The 20072-nt window shown below is 32.6% G+C and overlaps 1 protein-coding gene across 1 annotated transcript; it reads right to left on the bottom strand.

Moving 5' to 3' along the window:
• Positions 1-2669: 2669 nt before the first annotated feature.
• On the bottom strand, positions 2670-19166 carry LOC134701269 (uncharacterized). Its single transcript, XM_063562395.1, has 7 exons — positions 19072-19166; positions 6252-6885; positions 5611-5716; positions 5354-5422; positions 4005-4082; positions 3148-3292; positions 2670-2694 (listed from the first exon to the last, which is right to left on the bottom strand). Exons 2-7 carry the CDS (start codon positions 6882-6884, stop codon positions 2670-2672), a joined length of 1056 nt encoding a protein of 351 aa, XP_063418465.1. The 5' UTR covers position 6885; positions 19072-19166.
• Between the last annotated feature and the right edge of the window lie 906 nt (positions 19167-20072).

Raw genomic sequence — 20072 nt, 5'->3', positions numbered from 1 at the left:
CCCTGATAACAGTTATATTTTTCTCCATATATAAGGCACATTTTGTTTCAAACAATAAAGAAACAAAGATAGAAATCTTTAAAATTTTCAAAAAGGAAATATATGACATTATAAGATTAAATTCGATAAGATATATAGAAACCGGTAAAATCCTATGAAAGACATCAGCATATTGTATCCTGTAAGTAAAGGTATAGTTTGTTTTCTTACAAATAAACACATGCTAACTTCCCTTGGCCTTGTATAAATATTATACCACGAGGTGCCAAAAAAAACCCCCGTATAGCAAATAACCTTTTGATTTGAATTTAAAATAATTTAATAAACTTTTTCCCGATTTGTAAGCAGACAATTTTTTTTTATTATTAATGACTGAATCAATGTATATTGATGTTAATTTAATTTATGTATTATGTCTAATTGTATAATACTAACATTTATATAATATTTTATTATACATTCTCCCTGGATGTATAATAACTGATATACAGGGATACCTAGCCTAATACTGTAAGCTAGGTAAAATGTTAAACAGCATTTAGTGCAATAAAGATGATTTAATTGTTTCAAAAAAAGAAAAAAAAAGAATCGTTATTCAGTTTACACTTTGTGGATTTTAATTTTCTTGCATATGGAAATTAGATACTCAGAATAGTAAAATTTACTGTCATTTTATTATAAATATTTATAATCAAAGATCGTACCTGACTGTAAGTGTTGCATCCTGTATTTGAATTTCAATGATCAAGTCGCCAAACTATGAATTATTTAACTAGAGAATACTACCTCTATGTAATGAAGTGTCGAGTTAAAAGATAGTTCTTTTCTTTTTATTGAGAAGTCGCTTTACGGAGTTAGTCTTATGGAATAATAATATGATTTGATGAAGGTTTATTGATGATTGAATATCTTTGGAAACACACGTTAATAAAAAAGAATATAATTGTATGTCGTCAATGGAATCCAGCATATTGAAATTTCCCAGAAAACTATACGAGACAAAATGTATGTTGTCCGCTCTTTAATGAATTCAGCTGAATGAGAAAAATAGGGATGCCATTCGTCGACAGCACGAGGTACCAATCCAGGGAATTCGAGATTGACAGCAAATACAACAAATTTCTGTTAACATGTGAACTATGATTTTTCAGACTACAACTCCAAGACAAATACGATGGATTTAGTGCAAATAAATCATGCACAGTCTTAGAAATGAATTGCCTTGTGTATGGTCAACATCTCTCTCAAATTTTATCTTGATCAGTAAAACTAATGTAAGACATTTGAGAGTGTAAACTTTTGTCTTTTTTTTTTAAATATGAGGATTTTATTATTTCATGCGTTATATATACATAAAAAAAGCAAAGATTATGTTTTTATTGATGTTCTAAATAACATGACATACATATGCTGATGATACACAAGATATTGAACAATATTAGTTGTATAGAAAACACATTCAATTCTTATATTTAATTCCTGCTATAAAAATAAATATCTTTGATCAAATATTTGACTTCTGGTACAACTAAATACATCTTTCAAATTTACTTTGCCTAAATAATGTATGCTTTTAAGAACTTACAATAAAGTATAACAGACAATATTCACATATGTTTACCAATATTTAGTTATTGAACAGTATAGTACCAAATAAAAACAGAAAAATCCTAATTTTTCTTTGCATTGCGTGAAAAACCAGTAAGTCATATGCAATATAAAAAAATATACTTTAATTATTCTGAAATGTAGCCATATACGTAAAACGTTATTGATATAAAGCCTGTAATAATTAGGTACAAAAATACAATTTACCTAAGATAAAATGATTTCGAACAATATTATATGAAGCTTACTAAAAGGGCTTTCAAACTCGTAAATCGAAACAAACTGACAAGGCCATGGCAAAGACACCTTAAACAAACCAAAAACAACAAAAAAAAAACCAAGTAAACACGACATGGAAATTTAGACTGAGCTCAAGACGAACCGCATAATAAACAGGTGTGGGCTCAGGTGATCTGAAAGTGTAAGTAAAATCTGCTTCACATATTGCACCCGTCGTGTTGCATTAATTACTTTGAGTATACATATCTTATATACATCTGTTGTAGGGTTGTCACTGACTCAGACGTACTTATGAATATAATTATTTTCTGTGACTGTATATTACATTAATTTGTAGAATCCTTTACTATAGATAAGTTAGCTGATCTGTAACAATAACATCTTCATGCCTTATATATCATGTACTGTAGTACGCCGCTAGATTAAAACTGACGTGGAAAGGTAACACATGCCCACCGAAAGCTCTTTCTTTGAGAGCCCATGTGGTCGTGTGGTCTAACGGGACGACTGCAGTGCAGGCGATTTGGTGTCACGATATCACAGTAGCATGGGTTCGAATCCCGGCGAGGGAAGAACCGATAATTTGCGAAAGCAAATTTACAGATCTTACATTGTTGGGTTGATGTTTAGACGAGTTTCATATCTTATATACATATATACATGTATGTACAAAAACCCTTTGCCCTTCATGTTGTTTAAACTACCATTTACCGTTATTGATCTGCCGATTGGATGCATGTATCGTTCACGAAAAACGAATATGACCATACATTTTCGCGAAATTCAATTTTGCAATTTACACTGATTCGCAAAAGCTAGGTTTAATGGACATCTCGTAATAATATCCTGCAATACAGTATGTAAAATATAAATTAGGGATTTTAACTCTGTCAATACGTACCAGTACAGTTTGCTGTCCTCGACGTCATCGGAACTGTAGAATGTTCTGTCACCACTATTATATAACCTCAACGGATAGCAATCAGTTTGGGTTGTCTTTACCACTTCCCCTGTATGATGGTATATGAACAGTAGTCTGTTAGCACCACATACAACCAAGTTCTTGTTCATAGTTGTTATGCCTTTGTAACACATTTCGTGTACTGATATTGATTTGAGCTTTAGTTTACTGTTTATATCATACATCTCAATACAACTAATATTGTCCAGAGTAACAGCTACTGTAGTGTTGTTGACTGCTGTGACATAACATGGGTTACCCTGAAGATGTATACTGTCCATATTGGATCCATCTGAAATACAGATCAGTAGTCTGCATTGGAAAGGTAAACATATTACCATCTAGCATCATCCATCATAACTAAATCGGATACTACTCTTCTTTTTTCATCTCCAGCTACTGATGTCAGGTCTATCTGGCGATATATTGTGAATCTACATTGTCCTAACCGGTGAGATTGTCTTTTAGTAAGAAACACGTCGACTGAAAAATAACAGAATAGATATTCGACTAAACATAAGCAATTTAAGAACAACAGTAAAACTACTCAGATATTTATGTACTGACGATATAGAGGAGAAATGTTATAAAATTTGTCAAAATAAGTAAAGCAATCTTTCTAAAAAACTGTTCACTTGCAAGTGAATATTTCTACCTCATTTAGACCATATTCATCTGAACTTAAACGAACACATTGGTTAGATATAATAACGCATATAGTGTTCCATTATTAAAAAAAAGTGTGTCAACATTGGAATTGAAACAAGGGTAAAACATTTGATTGACTGATTTGATCCACAAAAACTAATTTTTATGCTGGTACATACGATGATTACTTTTTTTTGTAAACCATTCATATGAAATTGAACAGAGTACTTTTCGCTATTTTAATATGTCTATATTCATGTTAATATGTAATGTGACCGCCAGCAGTTTACGGAAGTCACTTTGATAGTCAACTAGATAGCGTACGGACAAAAAAACTTCAAAATGCTGATATATATTATCGAGTCCAAGCATCATGAATTGTTCTCTTTAGACTTTTATAAATTGCATTTACGTTTAAGTATGTTATGAATCAAATATGAGAATTTGAGTCATATTTGTTAACAGTAATTCGACAGTTATGGCCCTTTCAAGAATATGTTCTACATTTCAAAGGCACTATCGAATTTCGAAGCAGAACAATGCTTACCTGTCGGACTTTCCATGCTTACATTGACACCTCCTTGTTCTTGGTAATTTGATGAAGAGGATATCAATTTTCTTGCAACTAAAACAACAAAGGTTTTTCATTAAGCAACTTAATTCTAATATAATATTTCGACAGAACTCTCAATATCTTCGTCAAAGAAGTTTCCGATATATAACATTAGGTATTTCTTTCCTGTATATTGTTTATTTCAAATATGAACCGCATTTGTCATGTCACCAAAAAATGAAGTCAGCAAACTGTATGGTGTTTAAAATGATATGGTTAACACATTTTATTATAAATTGAGTCCTTAATCTGAACTCGTACTGTTATTATGTTCTTAGAAATTGTGCTTTATAAAAACAAAACCTGATTATTTTATCGACAATCTACTCAAGATATTGAATAAGTGTATAAATAGGCATGTCAATATTTGTACCCACCCCTTTTTTGTATGTTTATACTGGAATAGAATATAAAGTTACAGGATACCATCATACCAGTCCTGTACAGATGTATGAAGTCCCTTAATGATTCTACCAACTTTTGAATGGGAGAGTGTAAGGAGATGAAATAAATATAAATATCATTAAATTTGTAGTATATCCAAAGAGTATTTATCAAAACTTTCATCTTCAGTTAAATTTTAGGCGATTCTGAAATGTATAGAGTGGATAATTGTCCGAGTAAATGGTCCCAATTTATTTTCGATTTTAACCAGAAAGTTAATAATATGACCTTATTTATACCCAAACTAGTATTGCTCTCTGAATTACCGGCCATGACCCTCCAAAAATTCTAGATGGGGAAATTATAGTATAAACAAATAATTTTGCATTCTATAATAGGCAATAAAAATTCTCCCCCTCAATTTGGATAGAATTGCATTGCAAAAATGGTTTAAATAATTGGATACCTATTACTAATTGTAGATTCTAGTTATTCGATATTAAGAACATTTCTCAAGGGTACTGTTGTCCTAAATGTATTTTTGACAAACCTTTAAATTTGCTAAATCATTTAAGGAATGACTGTAATATTTTTTCTGTCTATGCAGAAATAACATGAAAAATGTGGTACACAAAATAATCCGCAAAGCGGATTATATTAAAGTGTGCACCACATTTTTTTATGTTATTTCGAATAGACAGAAAAAATATTACAGACTTTTCTTTTAATTTAATTCTAAATTCCATTTTTAAACCGGAGTAAACCATGAAAAAACGTTGATGACATCACGGTCACATAACTAAATTATGCCTATATATGAGCTGATGAACAAAAACGACGTCAGCCAATCAGAAGACGCGTTACATCCACAATTAAATTATTATTTTAAGGTAACTAACCATGATTGTCGTTCCTCTCTGTAAAGCATTTACATGCCATACCTCTCCTGGCATAAAACAACAACTCCTCTACAATAAAAAGGATATCACAACTAAATTTTTATATCATGATCAAAACACATCATAGAAAGATACAGACTGAACATGTACCTCACTAAACAACGGGTTTGATAACTTGATAAAACATCGGAGAAAAATCGTTGTAAAATATAATGGGCTGCTTACCTGTAGAGATATATCAATGTTATTCAATGTACCCAGTATTGTTGCTTCCATGTTATTTAGTGAATCTTTAACCGATGAACCCATGTTTTGAAGGGTACCTTGTACTGAATTATTCATGATCTTCATTGTATCGTCAATCTGCAAAGGAAAATAAACTTGATATAATAATCTTAAACTGCTTGCAATTCTATACGTCTGTTGCATCACCACTCCTTTCATTACATCCCTCTGTGTGTTGGTCTCTTTGTCATGTACTTGTACTTTGTGAACTGTTTGATGACTTGAAGTATATTCATATGCCTGATATTGTTGCACACAGTATTAGAATTTGGCAAACTATGAAGTTTGGAATATAAGTCTTGTTGTTCATGGTTACAAACACATGCCACAATCAACATGATCAAATATACAACGTTGTGTTTGACTCACGTTTGAATGTCTATCTGTAACGTCAAGGTCTTAAAATTTACTAGACAATGTTATACTTTTAAATGACTTTCGGGGTACTAGTATTTTAGTAATCGACGTTTGATTTAAATTTGAAGACCACGAGACTTGCAGCTGAACTAAAATATGCATGTTACATTTTGATTAACAGATTAACATTTCTCTTTGTCGAATTGATATTTTTTAGCATCTGTTTTCAAATTATTTTACAAATTGAATTACTTACCTCGTCAAGTCTTTTGTGGATGTCAAGAAGATCTACACAATATCTGCTGCATAATGCTTCATCTAGTGGTCTTGCCTCTATTCTGGTCAAGTCATCTTGTTTACCGGGGTCAAGTTGTAAGATTAAATTTGTCAGATCGGCCCACAATGTTTTAAACTCTCTTTTGGTTATAGCCCCTTTTATATTATGACTCAGATAGTCATTCTTGTATTGTCGTAACTTTTGGATTGCAGCTTTTTCACCAGATGGAATGATGCAACAGTTAAGCAGAATCAGGCTAGCCAGTGTGATATCGAAATTATCTAGTTGAACAGGATTGGCTGAAAACTTACAGTGACAGCCGTGTGGATTTACACCAGGATTGGTTTCTATGTATAACTGATCCCATTGGCAGTAATTGAGTGGAAGTGCTCCATTATTGGAACAGTTTGTCTTGTCTTTACAGCACCAGGTATTCCCGTGTCGAAGGTGAAAGAGGGTGTGTTTTGTGGATTGTTTATTTAAGAAATCCTGCAGTGATGCTAGTCCACTGTTAGTATAATCATGTTCTATCCTCTTCCAGAACAGTGGAGTGACTACTTCTAGTATGACGGATCCTACTATAAAATAACGAAGTCTATCTTCTCTGCACATGCTTTAAAAAATATAGTAGAAACAAAAACAATGAAAAGAAACAAAAACAATCCGAATGAGAATAAAGTCTTAAATGTAACGCTAAACCCACCGATCCATGCAGCTGTCATTCTAGTATCAATTTAAAAAAAAATAGAAATCAGGGATACAATTTTGTTTTATTTCAATGGCAATTACAAAGCGGTCAGGACTAAAGGGAAATAATCGGATCATACAATAATGAAAATTCAAAAAGAGTAAGTATAGGTACTCAAGTTCGAGTGGTGACTGAGAACAAAATAAAAAAAATGTATGCAACAGGTATATAAGATCAAAGAAATGACGTTTGTGGTCTGTTCATCCTACATGAAACTTCACTCTGACTTCCGGGAATGAGAAATTCTTTTTCTGAAGACTTAACCTAGAGATGAATTTAGATTGAAGAAGTATATACCAGGTGACAAACTTGTAAATAAACTCATCATAGATACCAGGACTAAATTTAGTATGTACGCCAGAAAGATCGGGAAGTCGATAGAGGTACGTTGCTTGAATATCATTTAAGGTAGATTGATGGTATACCGCCATCTTGGATAGTACAAATCACAGTACAAAATCGGTCTAGTTATTTGCCTAAATCTGCAAATTTGGATAAAAATTTGCAATTCAATGGTTAGACTGTTTTTCTATGTAAAGAGAACTTGTTAATTAATTGTATTAAACAAAATATTAAAACAAATATCAATTTTTTGGGTTTTACATCATTTATATCAAATGAGCCATTTAATGGGAGATAACTCTTTTAGTACAAAATTTATATTGGGCTAATAGGGATTTTTTGTATTTTTACTTATAGCAAGAAAACAAGTTCGGTGACACCATGTTTTCTTTTTATTTTCTTAAAACATATTAGGAAACCTATCTTCTCACAATTTATTTCAAAATTCTATCTCATAGATTTTTTTTTATGCACACTAATGTGCTTTTTCATGAACAAACTAACCAAATTTTGGCAACTTTCAACGACTCATAGCTTAAATAATAGCACGGTGACCCATACTTTTAATTAACTTTTTGAAAAAAGCAAAGTAAAATGTTCATTTTGGCAAATTATAAGAAAATTCTGTCTAAAAAAATATATACTTATGATCTACCTTAAAACAATATTATATTTTTTGCAACTGTGTACGAACGACACATAAACCAAAAAATATATGGACCAGGAAACAAGATATTACATGATTAAGAACACCTATATCACCGTGTAGAACGCCACATGCGGGGTGTCGGCTTTGTTTGACATGGGGTGGCAATTTTGAAGCGACAAAAAAGTAACAAGGTAAGTTCAAGCATCAAAATTTCTTATTTAAAGAACTCTCAGTACCATAAAATGTATTGCACGGAAGGAACCACAACGTAATCTATTTCCTGAACGCAGAAGCAGTCGTTTTCAGTGCTCAGTTTTCTCAAACACCTCGCCCTAGTTTTCCGTGTTGCAGATTTTGAGGCTTTATATGCAAATTTCAATATAAAAAACTACTTTACACAACTACCCTCCGTATCATTTATATAGAATTGTATTCCTCTCATCGACTTCCACCAAATACCAGTTTCTTAGTTAAAATTAATTGGTTTTAAAACTGTTATTCATCAAAATATAAAGTGTCGCTCGGGGTGTCAGATTTTGCATCGCAAGGGGTAGAGGCTTGTCATAAAAAAATACATATTTTTCATGTAAATTAGTCTTCATATGTTACATTTTATTTCAAACACATCTATTTTACCATGACAAAATAAGGGTTTTTCATTTTGACTATTTTTGGTCTTATACAGCATGTGCTTTTGATTTCTTTCATAGTAAAAAAAAGGCTCAAAATATTTAGTTTTAAAGCTGGTAAACGATTTCTTTTCCTTTTCAGTCACTATCATGGTAAAAAAAAAGTCAAGGCTATGGCTCAATAAACCAAAACATGGGGGAAAATCACAAAAAAGTCATCAATATAAGATATGCCCGAAGCCTCCACCAGCCAGAGTGAATCATAGTTCATCACCAGCTTCTTCAAAAAAGCACTCGTGCACGCCGCAAAAATCCGTCACTCCTAAAAGAATTAGAACACGCTCTCCAATGAAACACTTACCGGCATCTTTTTTAGCAAATGACAACACAACTTCAAGTATTCCCGAAGACGATGATATTACAATAGTAAATGATTTCAAAACAGCGATTCAAAATTTAAAGAAAGTTAATTTGGCTACTGAATTTCTATCCTTTATCCAAATGGTAAAAGAAAATACATTTCCTTTAGACAATATATCGCTTCTTCTTTTCCTGGAGACAGTCAGATTCATGTCAAATAGAATTACATCAGAAATGTCGTATCGAGAAACCACAAAGAGGTTCTGGAAAACAGGCTACAGACTTTTTCATGGTAAATTTTTATATTTCATGGGTGGACCAAAGAGTATTGGACAAATAACAGAAAACTTGTCAGAGCGCGGAATGGCCGATCCCCAAGACGCAAGAATCAATTTTGCCGTTCCAAGCCAGAAGATAATTTCAGACTTCATCGCCATGGACCTTGATATTCCAAAGACAACTTCTCCAGGCATTCTTTATCCGGTATTAAAAATGTTGCATAACCAACAAAATCATGAGTTTATGCTATGTGCTGACGGAAAAAAGGTAACAGCAGGGGTAGATCGAAAAGGGGGAGATGTGGATATGTTCGGGTTTGAAGATGGGATTACATTTAAGGAAAGAAAAACACTTCTAGAAGACCAAATAAATATTTTAGATGAAATAATAATTTTTTTACAAGGCCAACAATTATTGGGTACAAACAAGGATTCGGTACTTTCTCTTTGTAGAAGGGTACAAGAAGCACTAAATGTTATGAGTCTAAGATTGAAAGACTGCAAAGAGCTTGCAGTACGTCAGAAATTAGGTCTTCAAAAGTTTAAAGGAATGGCAGGTGAAAATTGGCGTGAATCTAGATTTGTATTTGTAATAAGTGGATTGCAGGCGTCATTATTTCAGTTAACAGAACGTATCGAAAATGGACTTTCCTGTATCAACTCGGTTCTTTTTAGCTCAAGTGGTATATTTGGATCACAATCCCATTATATTAACGAAATCACAATGGACATATCGTATCAAGGAAACCATTTCAGCCTCAGGGAACATGATGAAAGTGTTGAAGCTTTAGAACCAAGATATCTTAAGCAGAGGTCAGATGTATGGCATATACTTCGAAAGTCCGCTAGAATAACGGGAAGTACATTACACTCAGCTCTGGGATTGAGGGGACTAAAGGAACAGCGACTTCACTACGCAAAGTTTATAGAAGGAATTGATAGCGAGGTATCAGAAGATACTCAAACACGGATGAAATATGGTAGTGATCACGAAAAAGATGGAATAGCAACACTTGTAGGTAAAGTTTTGCCCGTCTATTTTCCAGATTGCTTTTTCATAGAAGAAGGATGTTATATTATTCCTGGAGACAACATTGACGTTTTGGGGATAGTGTCACCAGATGGAAGTATAAGGTCACAAGTGCCGAATAAATCAGATTCCGATGGAGGTATCATTGCAGCCGTTGAAATAAAGTGTCCTTTCCCAAATGATAAGAGAGTTGCCGTTCACTATTCACTTCCAGAATATTATGTGTGTCAACTTCTGGCTGAGATGTTTGTTCTTAGAACCCAAACATTGATATATGTATCTTATACGCATGAAAGCTCCACATTTTTGAAGGTGAAGTTCGACAATGATCTTTGGACAGAAATCTGGTCCGAGGCGACGAATATCTATGGAAATAATAAGCCAAAAAAATCAACGAGAATAAGCGTCAAAACAAAGGAAATAAAAGAGAAAATAAAACAGTTTGCGAAGAACAACGTCGAATTCCTGTGTGAAGTACAGTCCTGTACCATGACAGACAGTGGATTGATGACATTTTCAGTTGATAGTTATTACATGCAGCCGTTAAAGAGGTGCCACCTTCAAAATCCAGCGGCTACATTACCGTTTGAAGATTTAAACAATGCAATTGAGAAATGTAAAGTATTTGTAAATTACGCTTATGAAATTTGCAGACGTAGAGCAACAGAGGTCATGGTTTGGGTCCTGACAAATAAAAATAGGAATTCTAACCAAGAGATACCTTGTTCTATACCGATCGCATTTGGGCTAAAGGATTATCGATTAAGTGGAAATGCTATGCGACAAGCAACGAATTTCGTTTTGAAACAATGTACTGATAGTGGTTTGAATATTCTAAACTTATCCACTGATGGGCAATGGATCCAGTTAATGAATCGGGACACAAGTGGCAAAGCTTTGACCATCTTTCAATTGCAGAAGGACGTTTGGAATAGTACCAAATCAATGTCAAAACAGGAGTTACTGAAGCAACTAGTGAATATCTTTGACAGTTACCAGGACAGGGGCATTTGTGTGAATAGGTTGTCTTCAGGGGCATTATCGGTGTCTAGTAAAGATAAAGTGTTGATGAATATAAGGGGACCTGCAGGTCAAACAATTATGAATAAAGAACAAATTGGGGATTGTGTTGAAGAAAATGGGGATGACACAACAGGAAGTAGAAGTACTGACTGGCTTCCAGACTCAGTAATCAACATTTTGCCTGAGAACTCTGACTCTGACCTACTAAGAGATGTAGATAAAGTATCGAACGAAATAACAGATGTATGTCTAGCTGACAATGCAAACGAGGCAAACACAACAGATGCGGAATCCGAACATGCAAAGCAGACGGATTTTGAACACACTATTGAAGTACAATCCGACAATTTAAACGACATCATAGATACAAGTGGAGAGTCGGAGACAACACGAATTGATAATGAACAACAACGTAGTACAGCAACTCACATAGAACTAACCGAAGAAATTTTAAACAAACTTGTCACTAGTTTAAAACAAAATCCAAAAACAGCATCTAAATGGACAAATGGTACTCCTGAACAGTTAAGGACCAAATTGACTTCATACTTGGCGATTAGATCATTGAGACACCCAGATTTAGAAGTATTACATGAAACATGTAAGAATGAAATTCCAAGCTTAAGTTTGGAATTCAGGAAAAATTGGAAAAAAAAGATGACAAAGTATGTTACGTATGCACAATGTTCGGGGTTGAAGTACCTTCGACTGTTTCAACCAAACCATCCCAAAGTCGGACTCGCACAAAACTAAAGAATCCTTTGCCTTTAAAAACGATTAGTAAGCGTATGATTCAGACCAAGGCCTACCCAAAGGCTAATTTGCGTATTGGTTATTCTGCATATTTATTTGAAAAAAAGTTAAGAGAATGGCAAAATGAATCACCGTTCCCATGTCCAGCAAAAATTGAAGGGATATGTGAAGATATCAAATACTGGTTTTCTTATCCAGAGAAAAGCACAATGACTGGACGCTTGCTAACAAAGAGTATTGATTGTTCTCACAACTTAACACACTTGCGTGTCAGGACAAGTACAAAAGGCATATGTGGTGTTTCATCATTAGCATGGCACAAGTGCGCTAAATCAAACGAAACAAGATTAACGTTACCTTTTGTAGAAGATCTTATTGATAAACAAAGTGTCGCAAATGCCAGGACCCATTTTTCACAAGAGGTTGAAGACTGGATGAAAAAGAATGAATATCTAAAAGCGTCAAATCTAACTAGACTAATACGAAATTGGTATGAAGCGAGCGACAACCCTGGAATTCCTGCAGCACGAAGAATTTGCTTCCTTGTAGAAATGAGAAATTTCCTGTTGAAGGACTTGGACTTTTCAAAGTTTCCTCCTTACACAAGATATTTTAAAGGAATTCCATGTGTTACCTTTGAAGGGATGATGATTGACATCGATAGCAAAATACAGTTGTATACCATGGCAAATGGATACAACATAAGATCAGTGGGCAGTCTAGCAGCAGAAACAACTGTTGGAGTCTTGCAAGCGATGTACCCAACCTCACAGGTTTCAATCAAAGCACGAGATGTCCCTGAACTTATATCCAGTGTGGTAGAAGTAATGACATGCAAAAGTAATCCGGACAGGTATAACTATGCATAAATATTTCATGTTTAGAGCTTACCTAACATCAGATCATAACATTTTTTTCAGAAATGATTTTAGATTTGTTTTATATTGCAAAGCATAGTCTTATTGCATAGAGAAAGGGAATTGAACAGCTGTATTTCTTCATCAATAAGTTTTGAAAATTTTAATTCATCATATCAAAAGACAATTTCGAATCAGAGCTTCTGCTATTGCACATTAAATTATTGCCCTGAAATCGTGATATATAAAAGTTAATAAGCAAAAACTTAATATCTTTATAAAGAAGGAAGATAAAACATGACCGTCAATAAGACAAGTCACCAATTTACCAAACATTGCACCTTATTAACAACTATAGAATGCCGTATGGCCTCAACAATGAGCAAATACCATATTGCATAGACAGTCAAAAAGTACCCCGGTAGGACAAGTGTAAAATAATTCGAAAGAGAAATCTAAATAATGTTTATTTATGTATTCAATATAATGCAAATATTTACGTGGTACCATTTTATTCGTGTAATGATTCGTGTATTTATGTTTGCAGAGGCTTTTGGATGAAAACGTCACGGTCAAGTGGCATATATCCAGACCATGAGGCTGACATCACGACACAAAAATGGTCTGAAAAACAACAGACAACAACAAATGGCATTATAATTCCAAGGTAACGATTTAATGAAGATTTTATATTGCATACATATTATTTTTTTTAAAATAAAACCTTGTCATTTTTTTGAAAAAATTGTCAATGAGAAAACAACGACTTGTACACAAATATACAACGGAACAGGTTTACAGTTTTTTCGTTCGTAATCGCCCAGCTAGAACTATCCGTTTTCTGTTACATATTTATCATATCATATCTACTTTGAAGGTCTACTTTGACTATAAACATATCTCTAAACGAACCGGAATTGAATAAAATTTGAAGAATTTGATGTTACCTGTGTTTTCTTTGTTGAATTTCTGTTGTTACATTTATGTTCATATTTGTTTTCAGAGGATTTTCAATGAAACCTTCGCAATCTATTGGCATGTATCCCGATCATGAAATAGATTTCACAGCACAGACAATTTCAGACATACAGACAACACCAAACCAATGTATCATTACTCCAAGGTAATACTTATAGAAAAATAACTTAAATACGCCAATATTATACATAAAGTAAATATAAAATTAAGAATGGAAATGGGGAATGTACCAAAGAGACAATAACCCAACCATAGAGCAGACTACAATTAAACAAATATGGAATTAATCAGACTTTGGAGCGTTTCAGTAGCATCAATAATTCGTTTTCCATTTGTTTTTTAGCAATTAAGAATACTATTTTGCACTTGGTATGTATACTTTTTTTATTTCTTTGTTTGGATACTGTTCAAATATTCATGTTGGTTTTTTTAATTGTGTTTTTTTGTTGTTTTTATAGTTTTGTTTGAATTGTTTGGTTTTTTTTTGGCGGGTCGTTTCTATTAGCTTCATGTGTTTGTTTTATGCAATTCTGTATTATTATTCATATGATTACAGAGATCATGCATTTGACCTTCCAGCCAGAGGAACAAGAAAGCGAAGAATTAAAATTGGAGAAATATCAGGTCCTATGGCTCCAGCTCGAGGTGCACTATCGGTTCGTCAGTACCACAGAAAAGACGAATCAAAAATTCTGCCAACAAAACGTTTGGGAGTGGATCTCAAAGAGATATAAGACACAAAATTTGATTGTAATCATATATTTTTATTTGTAACAACTCCCTTTGAGCATTATTTATAGTAACAAATAACAAAAAATATAACAAAAATGTGTTGTTTTCAATGAAAACTGATTAACAAAAGTAACATAATATCAATAATATCAAAATAATAAACATAGTTCACACTAAATGCTACCTGCATACTGTATGATATAAATATATCAATATAAATTATATTAGCAAGGGACAATATTCTTATTAAAGTAATTAATAGAATTGATTTTATAACTCATGAATGCCATTGCCTACGAACATTCTAACAAAAGGTGTTGACAAGAATATACTGAGATGTTGTAGGCTATCACTGCCGTTATAGCCGAAATAGATATGGTGCTTTAAGTTGAATGGTTTGGACACATTCGTTCGTGCCTCCTCAGTGAGCTGGAATACGAATATGTTTTTCCACAAGTACATCTATATTGTTCTGGATTTTGATGCTTACAAATTAAATGTTTTTGCAAATATCTTTTGCACAAAAATTTCTTTTTACAGATATCACATTCGTACTGTCTTGTCCTTTTATTGTGAACTTTACAATTTTTAAGGTGCTGTACAACATCCCTGAAAGATTGTTTGCATTTAGGACATTCTTTCTTTGTTTTGATGTGCGACTCCTGGTGGCGTTTTAAAGCATAGTTGTCTTTAAAATTCTTGTCACAAATTGGACACACCAATGTTTTTTGTCTATGTTTAAACCTCACATGGTTATTCAATGCCATTTTGGAATTAAACCAAACACCACACTCAGCACAAAGGTGGGTAGTTTTTTCTGAGTGTGTCCTTATTTTGTGTTGTTTTAATTGTTCCATGGTACGGAATGTTTTTTCACATTGCATACAAGGGTGCTCCTCATCGTCATGTATCTTTAGGTGCTTGTTGAGGGATGACTCGTGCTTATATCTTTTGGTACACACATGACAAACAAACTGTTCGCCAACCTCCTCTTCGTGGTCTATTTCAAATTCTTCTCGTTCCATTCCTTTAAAAAAAAGATACACGTTAATGCATTTACTTAATGTCTAAACAACAATTAATTTATTAATGCGTCGATCAGTTTAAATCAGTGAAAATAAACTGATACAGTTATTAAATAAAAATTATATAAAAACATTTACGATCTCGAATTTACATTTGGAAAAAAAATCATGGAAAGATTAAAGATTGATCTGTTCAAAGCATTTAATTAAGTGTATTCATATTCAACTCAATTTAATTCGTTAATTATTTGATAATAAATCGGGTACACCTTTCTTCATTTATAGGTGTACTTTTCATATTATTACGTCCATTTGTCAATATTTTTGTATGTCAAAGGTATAATATGAAACAAATAACATTACACTTCTATTCATATCCAATTGTTTTTCTACTTTGAGTCTCTATTTGCTAGGTTTATCAATAAAAATGAACATTACTTAAAAGACTAAAATATGGATCAAATGACTTACCTTAAGTTTGTAATTTGTCATATTAACAATATAGGTGTGTTTGAATTAAAAAGTAACAGATAGAGATCGATTTATAAGAAAATGTATTCTTTTTTTATGACAAGCCTCTACCCCTTGCGACGCAAAATCTGACACCCCGAGCGACACTTTATATTTTGATGAATAACAGTTTTAAAACCAATTAATTTTAACTAAGAAACTGGTATTTGGTGGAAGTCGATGAGAGGAATACAATTCTATATAAATGATACGGAGGGTAGTTGTGTAAAGTAGTTTTTTATATCGAAATTTGCATATAAAGCCTCAAAATCTGCAACACGGAAAACTAGGGCGAGGTGTTTGAGAAAACTGAGCACTGAAAGCGACTGCTTCTGCGTTCAGGAAATAGATTATGTTGCGGTTCCTTCCGTGCAATACATTATATGGTACTGAGAGTTCTAAAAATAAGAAATTTTGATGCATGAACTTACCTTGTTACTTTTTCGTCGCCTCAAAATCGCCACCCCATGTCAAACAAAGCCGACACCCCGCATGTGGCGTTCTACACGGTGTATATGGACGATTGTTTTGTTCTAGGTACAAAGTAAACATACATGTTTGACATATATGAGGAGACATGATAATAACAGACTGTCCCACTCGGAGGACCAGCAGCATCAGTCAACAATATCTGTCCATAGTGAGAGACCATGTTATCAAGTGGACATGCTGTTGGATTGTTTTATATTTGCACATGTCTTGTTTCGGATGTGTTAAAAGTCTGTACCTATTTGTCCATTTAGTCATGAGCTAGTTAAAGATGTTTGTGATTGTCGTATAATCAAAGGACAGCTTGCATTCAAATATTAACTCAAACGATCAGTTTGAAATATAACATTACATTATAATCGTAAATTTCTCATTCGCTCTATTTGTATGATATATAAATCATGTGTTTCTAGATTGTCAGTTAGGATTATTTGCAATTTGCATTGAATTGATAACTAATGTCATAGACATATGTATATTGGTATATACTATCTTTTTAGCTATACATTTATTTTGAAGGTTTTTTGTGTGTGTGTGTTTGTTTGCTGTCTTTATGAAATATACCTCACAACTGCATTTATTAATGTAACATTCAAAAATAAAGATGGGTCTACCTTTCACCCTTACAATTAAGTCTATCAAACACGGAAGTGATAGGCTATTATGTTATGAATATATGACGTAACAGTAAAGATCACTAAGGTAAATAAATGTGATAGATATGTATAGAATTTCCAATTTCAATTGCATTGAATGACATCGTATACATTTTAGCAACAACATAGTTTTTAATTCTTATTCATTGTTATGATTATTACCTTTCCATTATATATTTTTTTAGTCCCAGTTTTCTTTCCTCTTAGAAAGTCTTAATGACGTATAGCGTAGTTATCTTTTTTTATTAATCTTTGTTTGGAGATTCATAAAGTGGAAATACCCTGTGCTTTATTTGATAACAATCATATGACGAGGAAAAGGATAAATATTTGTTGCAGTATGTTAACAAAGTTACATGTTAAAAAGCGTGTCAATCATGTTAATATATATTTGTACCTAATTTATGTTATCGGGTGACATTCTGGTTTGAAGTGTAGCGTCGGCTTTATATTCTATTGTTATAACAGATCAATTCTTCTGTTTTTGAATTAACACACACGTTATAATACGAGGGGTTGCAAGTATAAAACAAAATCTAGCACTGATCATCAATGATTGCAAGTTTTAAACAAAAAAATAGCACTTATCATCAGCGGTTGCAAATATAAAACAAAATCTAGCACTGATCATCAATGATTGCAAGTATAAAACAAAAATCTAGCACTGATCATCAGTGGTTGCAAGAATAAAACAAAAATCTAGCACTGATCATCAATGATTGCAAGTATAAACGAAACTCTAGCACTGATCATCAGTGATTGTAAGTATAAAACAAAATCTAGCACTGATCATCAATGATTGCAAGTATAAAACAAAAATCTAGCACTGTTCATCAGTGATTGCAAGTATAAAACAAAAATCTAGCACTGATCATCAGTGATTGCAAGTATAAAACAAAAATCTAGCACTGATCATCAGTGATTGCAAGTTTTAAACAAAAATCTAGCACTGATCATCAGTGATTGCAAGTATAAAACAAAAATATAGCACTGATCATCAGTGATTGCAGGTATAAAACAAAATATAGCACTGATCATCCATGATTACAAGTATAAAACATAAATCTATCACTGATCATCACTGATTGCAAGTATAAAACAATTCTGGCCACCGAGCATCAGTGATTGCAAGTATAAACAAATATGTATAAAACTAATTTGTACATGCTTTATATGATATGAAAATAAGGTATTGTTATCCACTTTAATATCCGATGTGCTACAGAAAGCAATGTGTATAGAAATGATGGGACATACTTATCAAAGCTTGCTAAAACAAAATTATATGTAAACAATTTGCAAAATGCACCTGAAAGGTTCCCGACACCGGAGGACCACTTATTGTTTACGTATATTATTAAAAGCTGTTATAAACTGATAGTAATAAGCAAGTGAACTCGGTAAGATTGGTGCCAATAAGTGTTTTTGCGTTTTATTTTTTTGTAAGTTTGGTTGCTGTCTTTATTAAAGATATATCTCATATTTTCATATATTATTTGCAACTCAATGTAGCATTCCAAAATTAAGAATGGATCTACCCTTCAGTCTTACAATTTACAACGAGTCTATTAAACACTCATGTGACCAAATGGCGATATGATACAATATTATAATTATATGACGCATTAGTACAGACAAGGTAAACATATTTTTTATGGTATAGAATTTCAACTTTAATTTGCATAAAATTACTTCGTAGCAATTATAGCCATAATTCACTTTTAACGTAGTAATTATTACCTTTCTGTTATATTTTTATCGGTCCTTGTCTTTTCTTTTAGAAAGTTTTAATAACAAATAAATGTAGATTGTTTCCTTCTATTCGTCTTTCTTTGTGGATCAGTAAAAAGGAAATACCCTGTGCTTTATAAAGTTATAATCACATGGTGGGCAATGGGAGATAATTGTCTTACTTTGTCAACAGTGTTACGTGTTAGTGATTATGTGTAAAGATGCTATCGGATGGCCACTTGTAAGTGTCGTATCTGGCAAGATGTTTGAATTTTTTTTTATTACTTCAGGCACTCAAACATAAGTTAAGTGATCTATACTGTACTGAAAATACGATAGCTATTGATAAACAAAAACAAGAACAGTTTGAGAGAGAATGGAATAGCTGGCAGGTTCTGTTTTTATACTGAAAACAATCACACAAACACATGAGACTTTTTTTTTAAAGTTTGCTAATGAAACCTTTAAATTTGGCCCTTCACTTTCCATCTTTTTTTTAATGAAATACCATATATTTGCAGTGATATATAACATGTATTAAGCAAACCGCGGATGACCAACTCTTCTTTTTTTTTCTAAAAAAACTCAAACTGGTTTCTGTTTTGTTTTCTTCTTCATAATTTTACAAATAGAAAAAAAAAAAACATAGACAAATTACTTTGCAGCAGAAAACTCAAACTGTTCTTAAGAATTAGTAATTGTAAGAACTGTTAAAATTAACTAAATTATAATTATCTGACATTGAACTGTGAAGACTATTTTATATTTTATATACCTTTGTATATTATCATGATTATTTATTATGTATTTTGATGAAATAAAATAAATTAATAAAAAAAAGGTGGACCGTCTGCCTCTGATTAATTTCTTTTCTAAGAGATGGATTCTTTCTCTCTTCAAAATGTAGTGCTACTATGGTATAACTTAACACCAACTTAAGCTATAAACCCCTACATTTGATGAATACAGACCCTTGCGTTATAATTGGTGGTCCTTTTCTTTGCGGTGAT

The sequence above is a fragment of the Mytilus trossulus genome, unplaced genomic scaffold (assembly GCF_036588685.1).
Source record: "Mytilus trossulus isolate FHL-02 unplaced genomic scaffold, PNRI_Mtr1.1.1.hap1 h1tg000234l__unscaffolded, whole genome shotgun sequence".
NCBI classification, from domain to species: Eukaryota; Metazoa; Mollusca; class Bivalvia; order Mytilida; family Mytilidae; genus Mytilus; species Mytilus trossulus.
The sequence above is the reverse complement of the archived record's forward strand: the minus strand, read 5'-3'. Positions and strand labels throughout refer to the sequence as shown.

What these genes read in the sequence shown, in the direction of transcription:
- LOC134701269 (XM_063562395.1), bottom strand. Translation starts at nt 6,884, where the DNA reads ATGTGCAGAGAAGATAGACTTCGTTATTTTATAGTAGGATCCGTCATA. An exon ending in CATGGAAGCAACAATACTGG is followed by an intron (nt 5,423 to 5,610) that starts GTACATTGAATA and finishes TTTTTATTGTAG; the next exon opens with AGGAGTTGTTGTTTTATGCC. An exon ending in ATGATGGATGATGCTAGATG is followed by an intron (nt 2,695 to 3,147) that starts GTAATATGTTTA and finishes ACTGTATTGCAG; the next exon opens with GATATTATTACGAGATGTCC.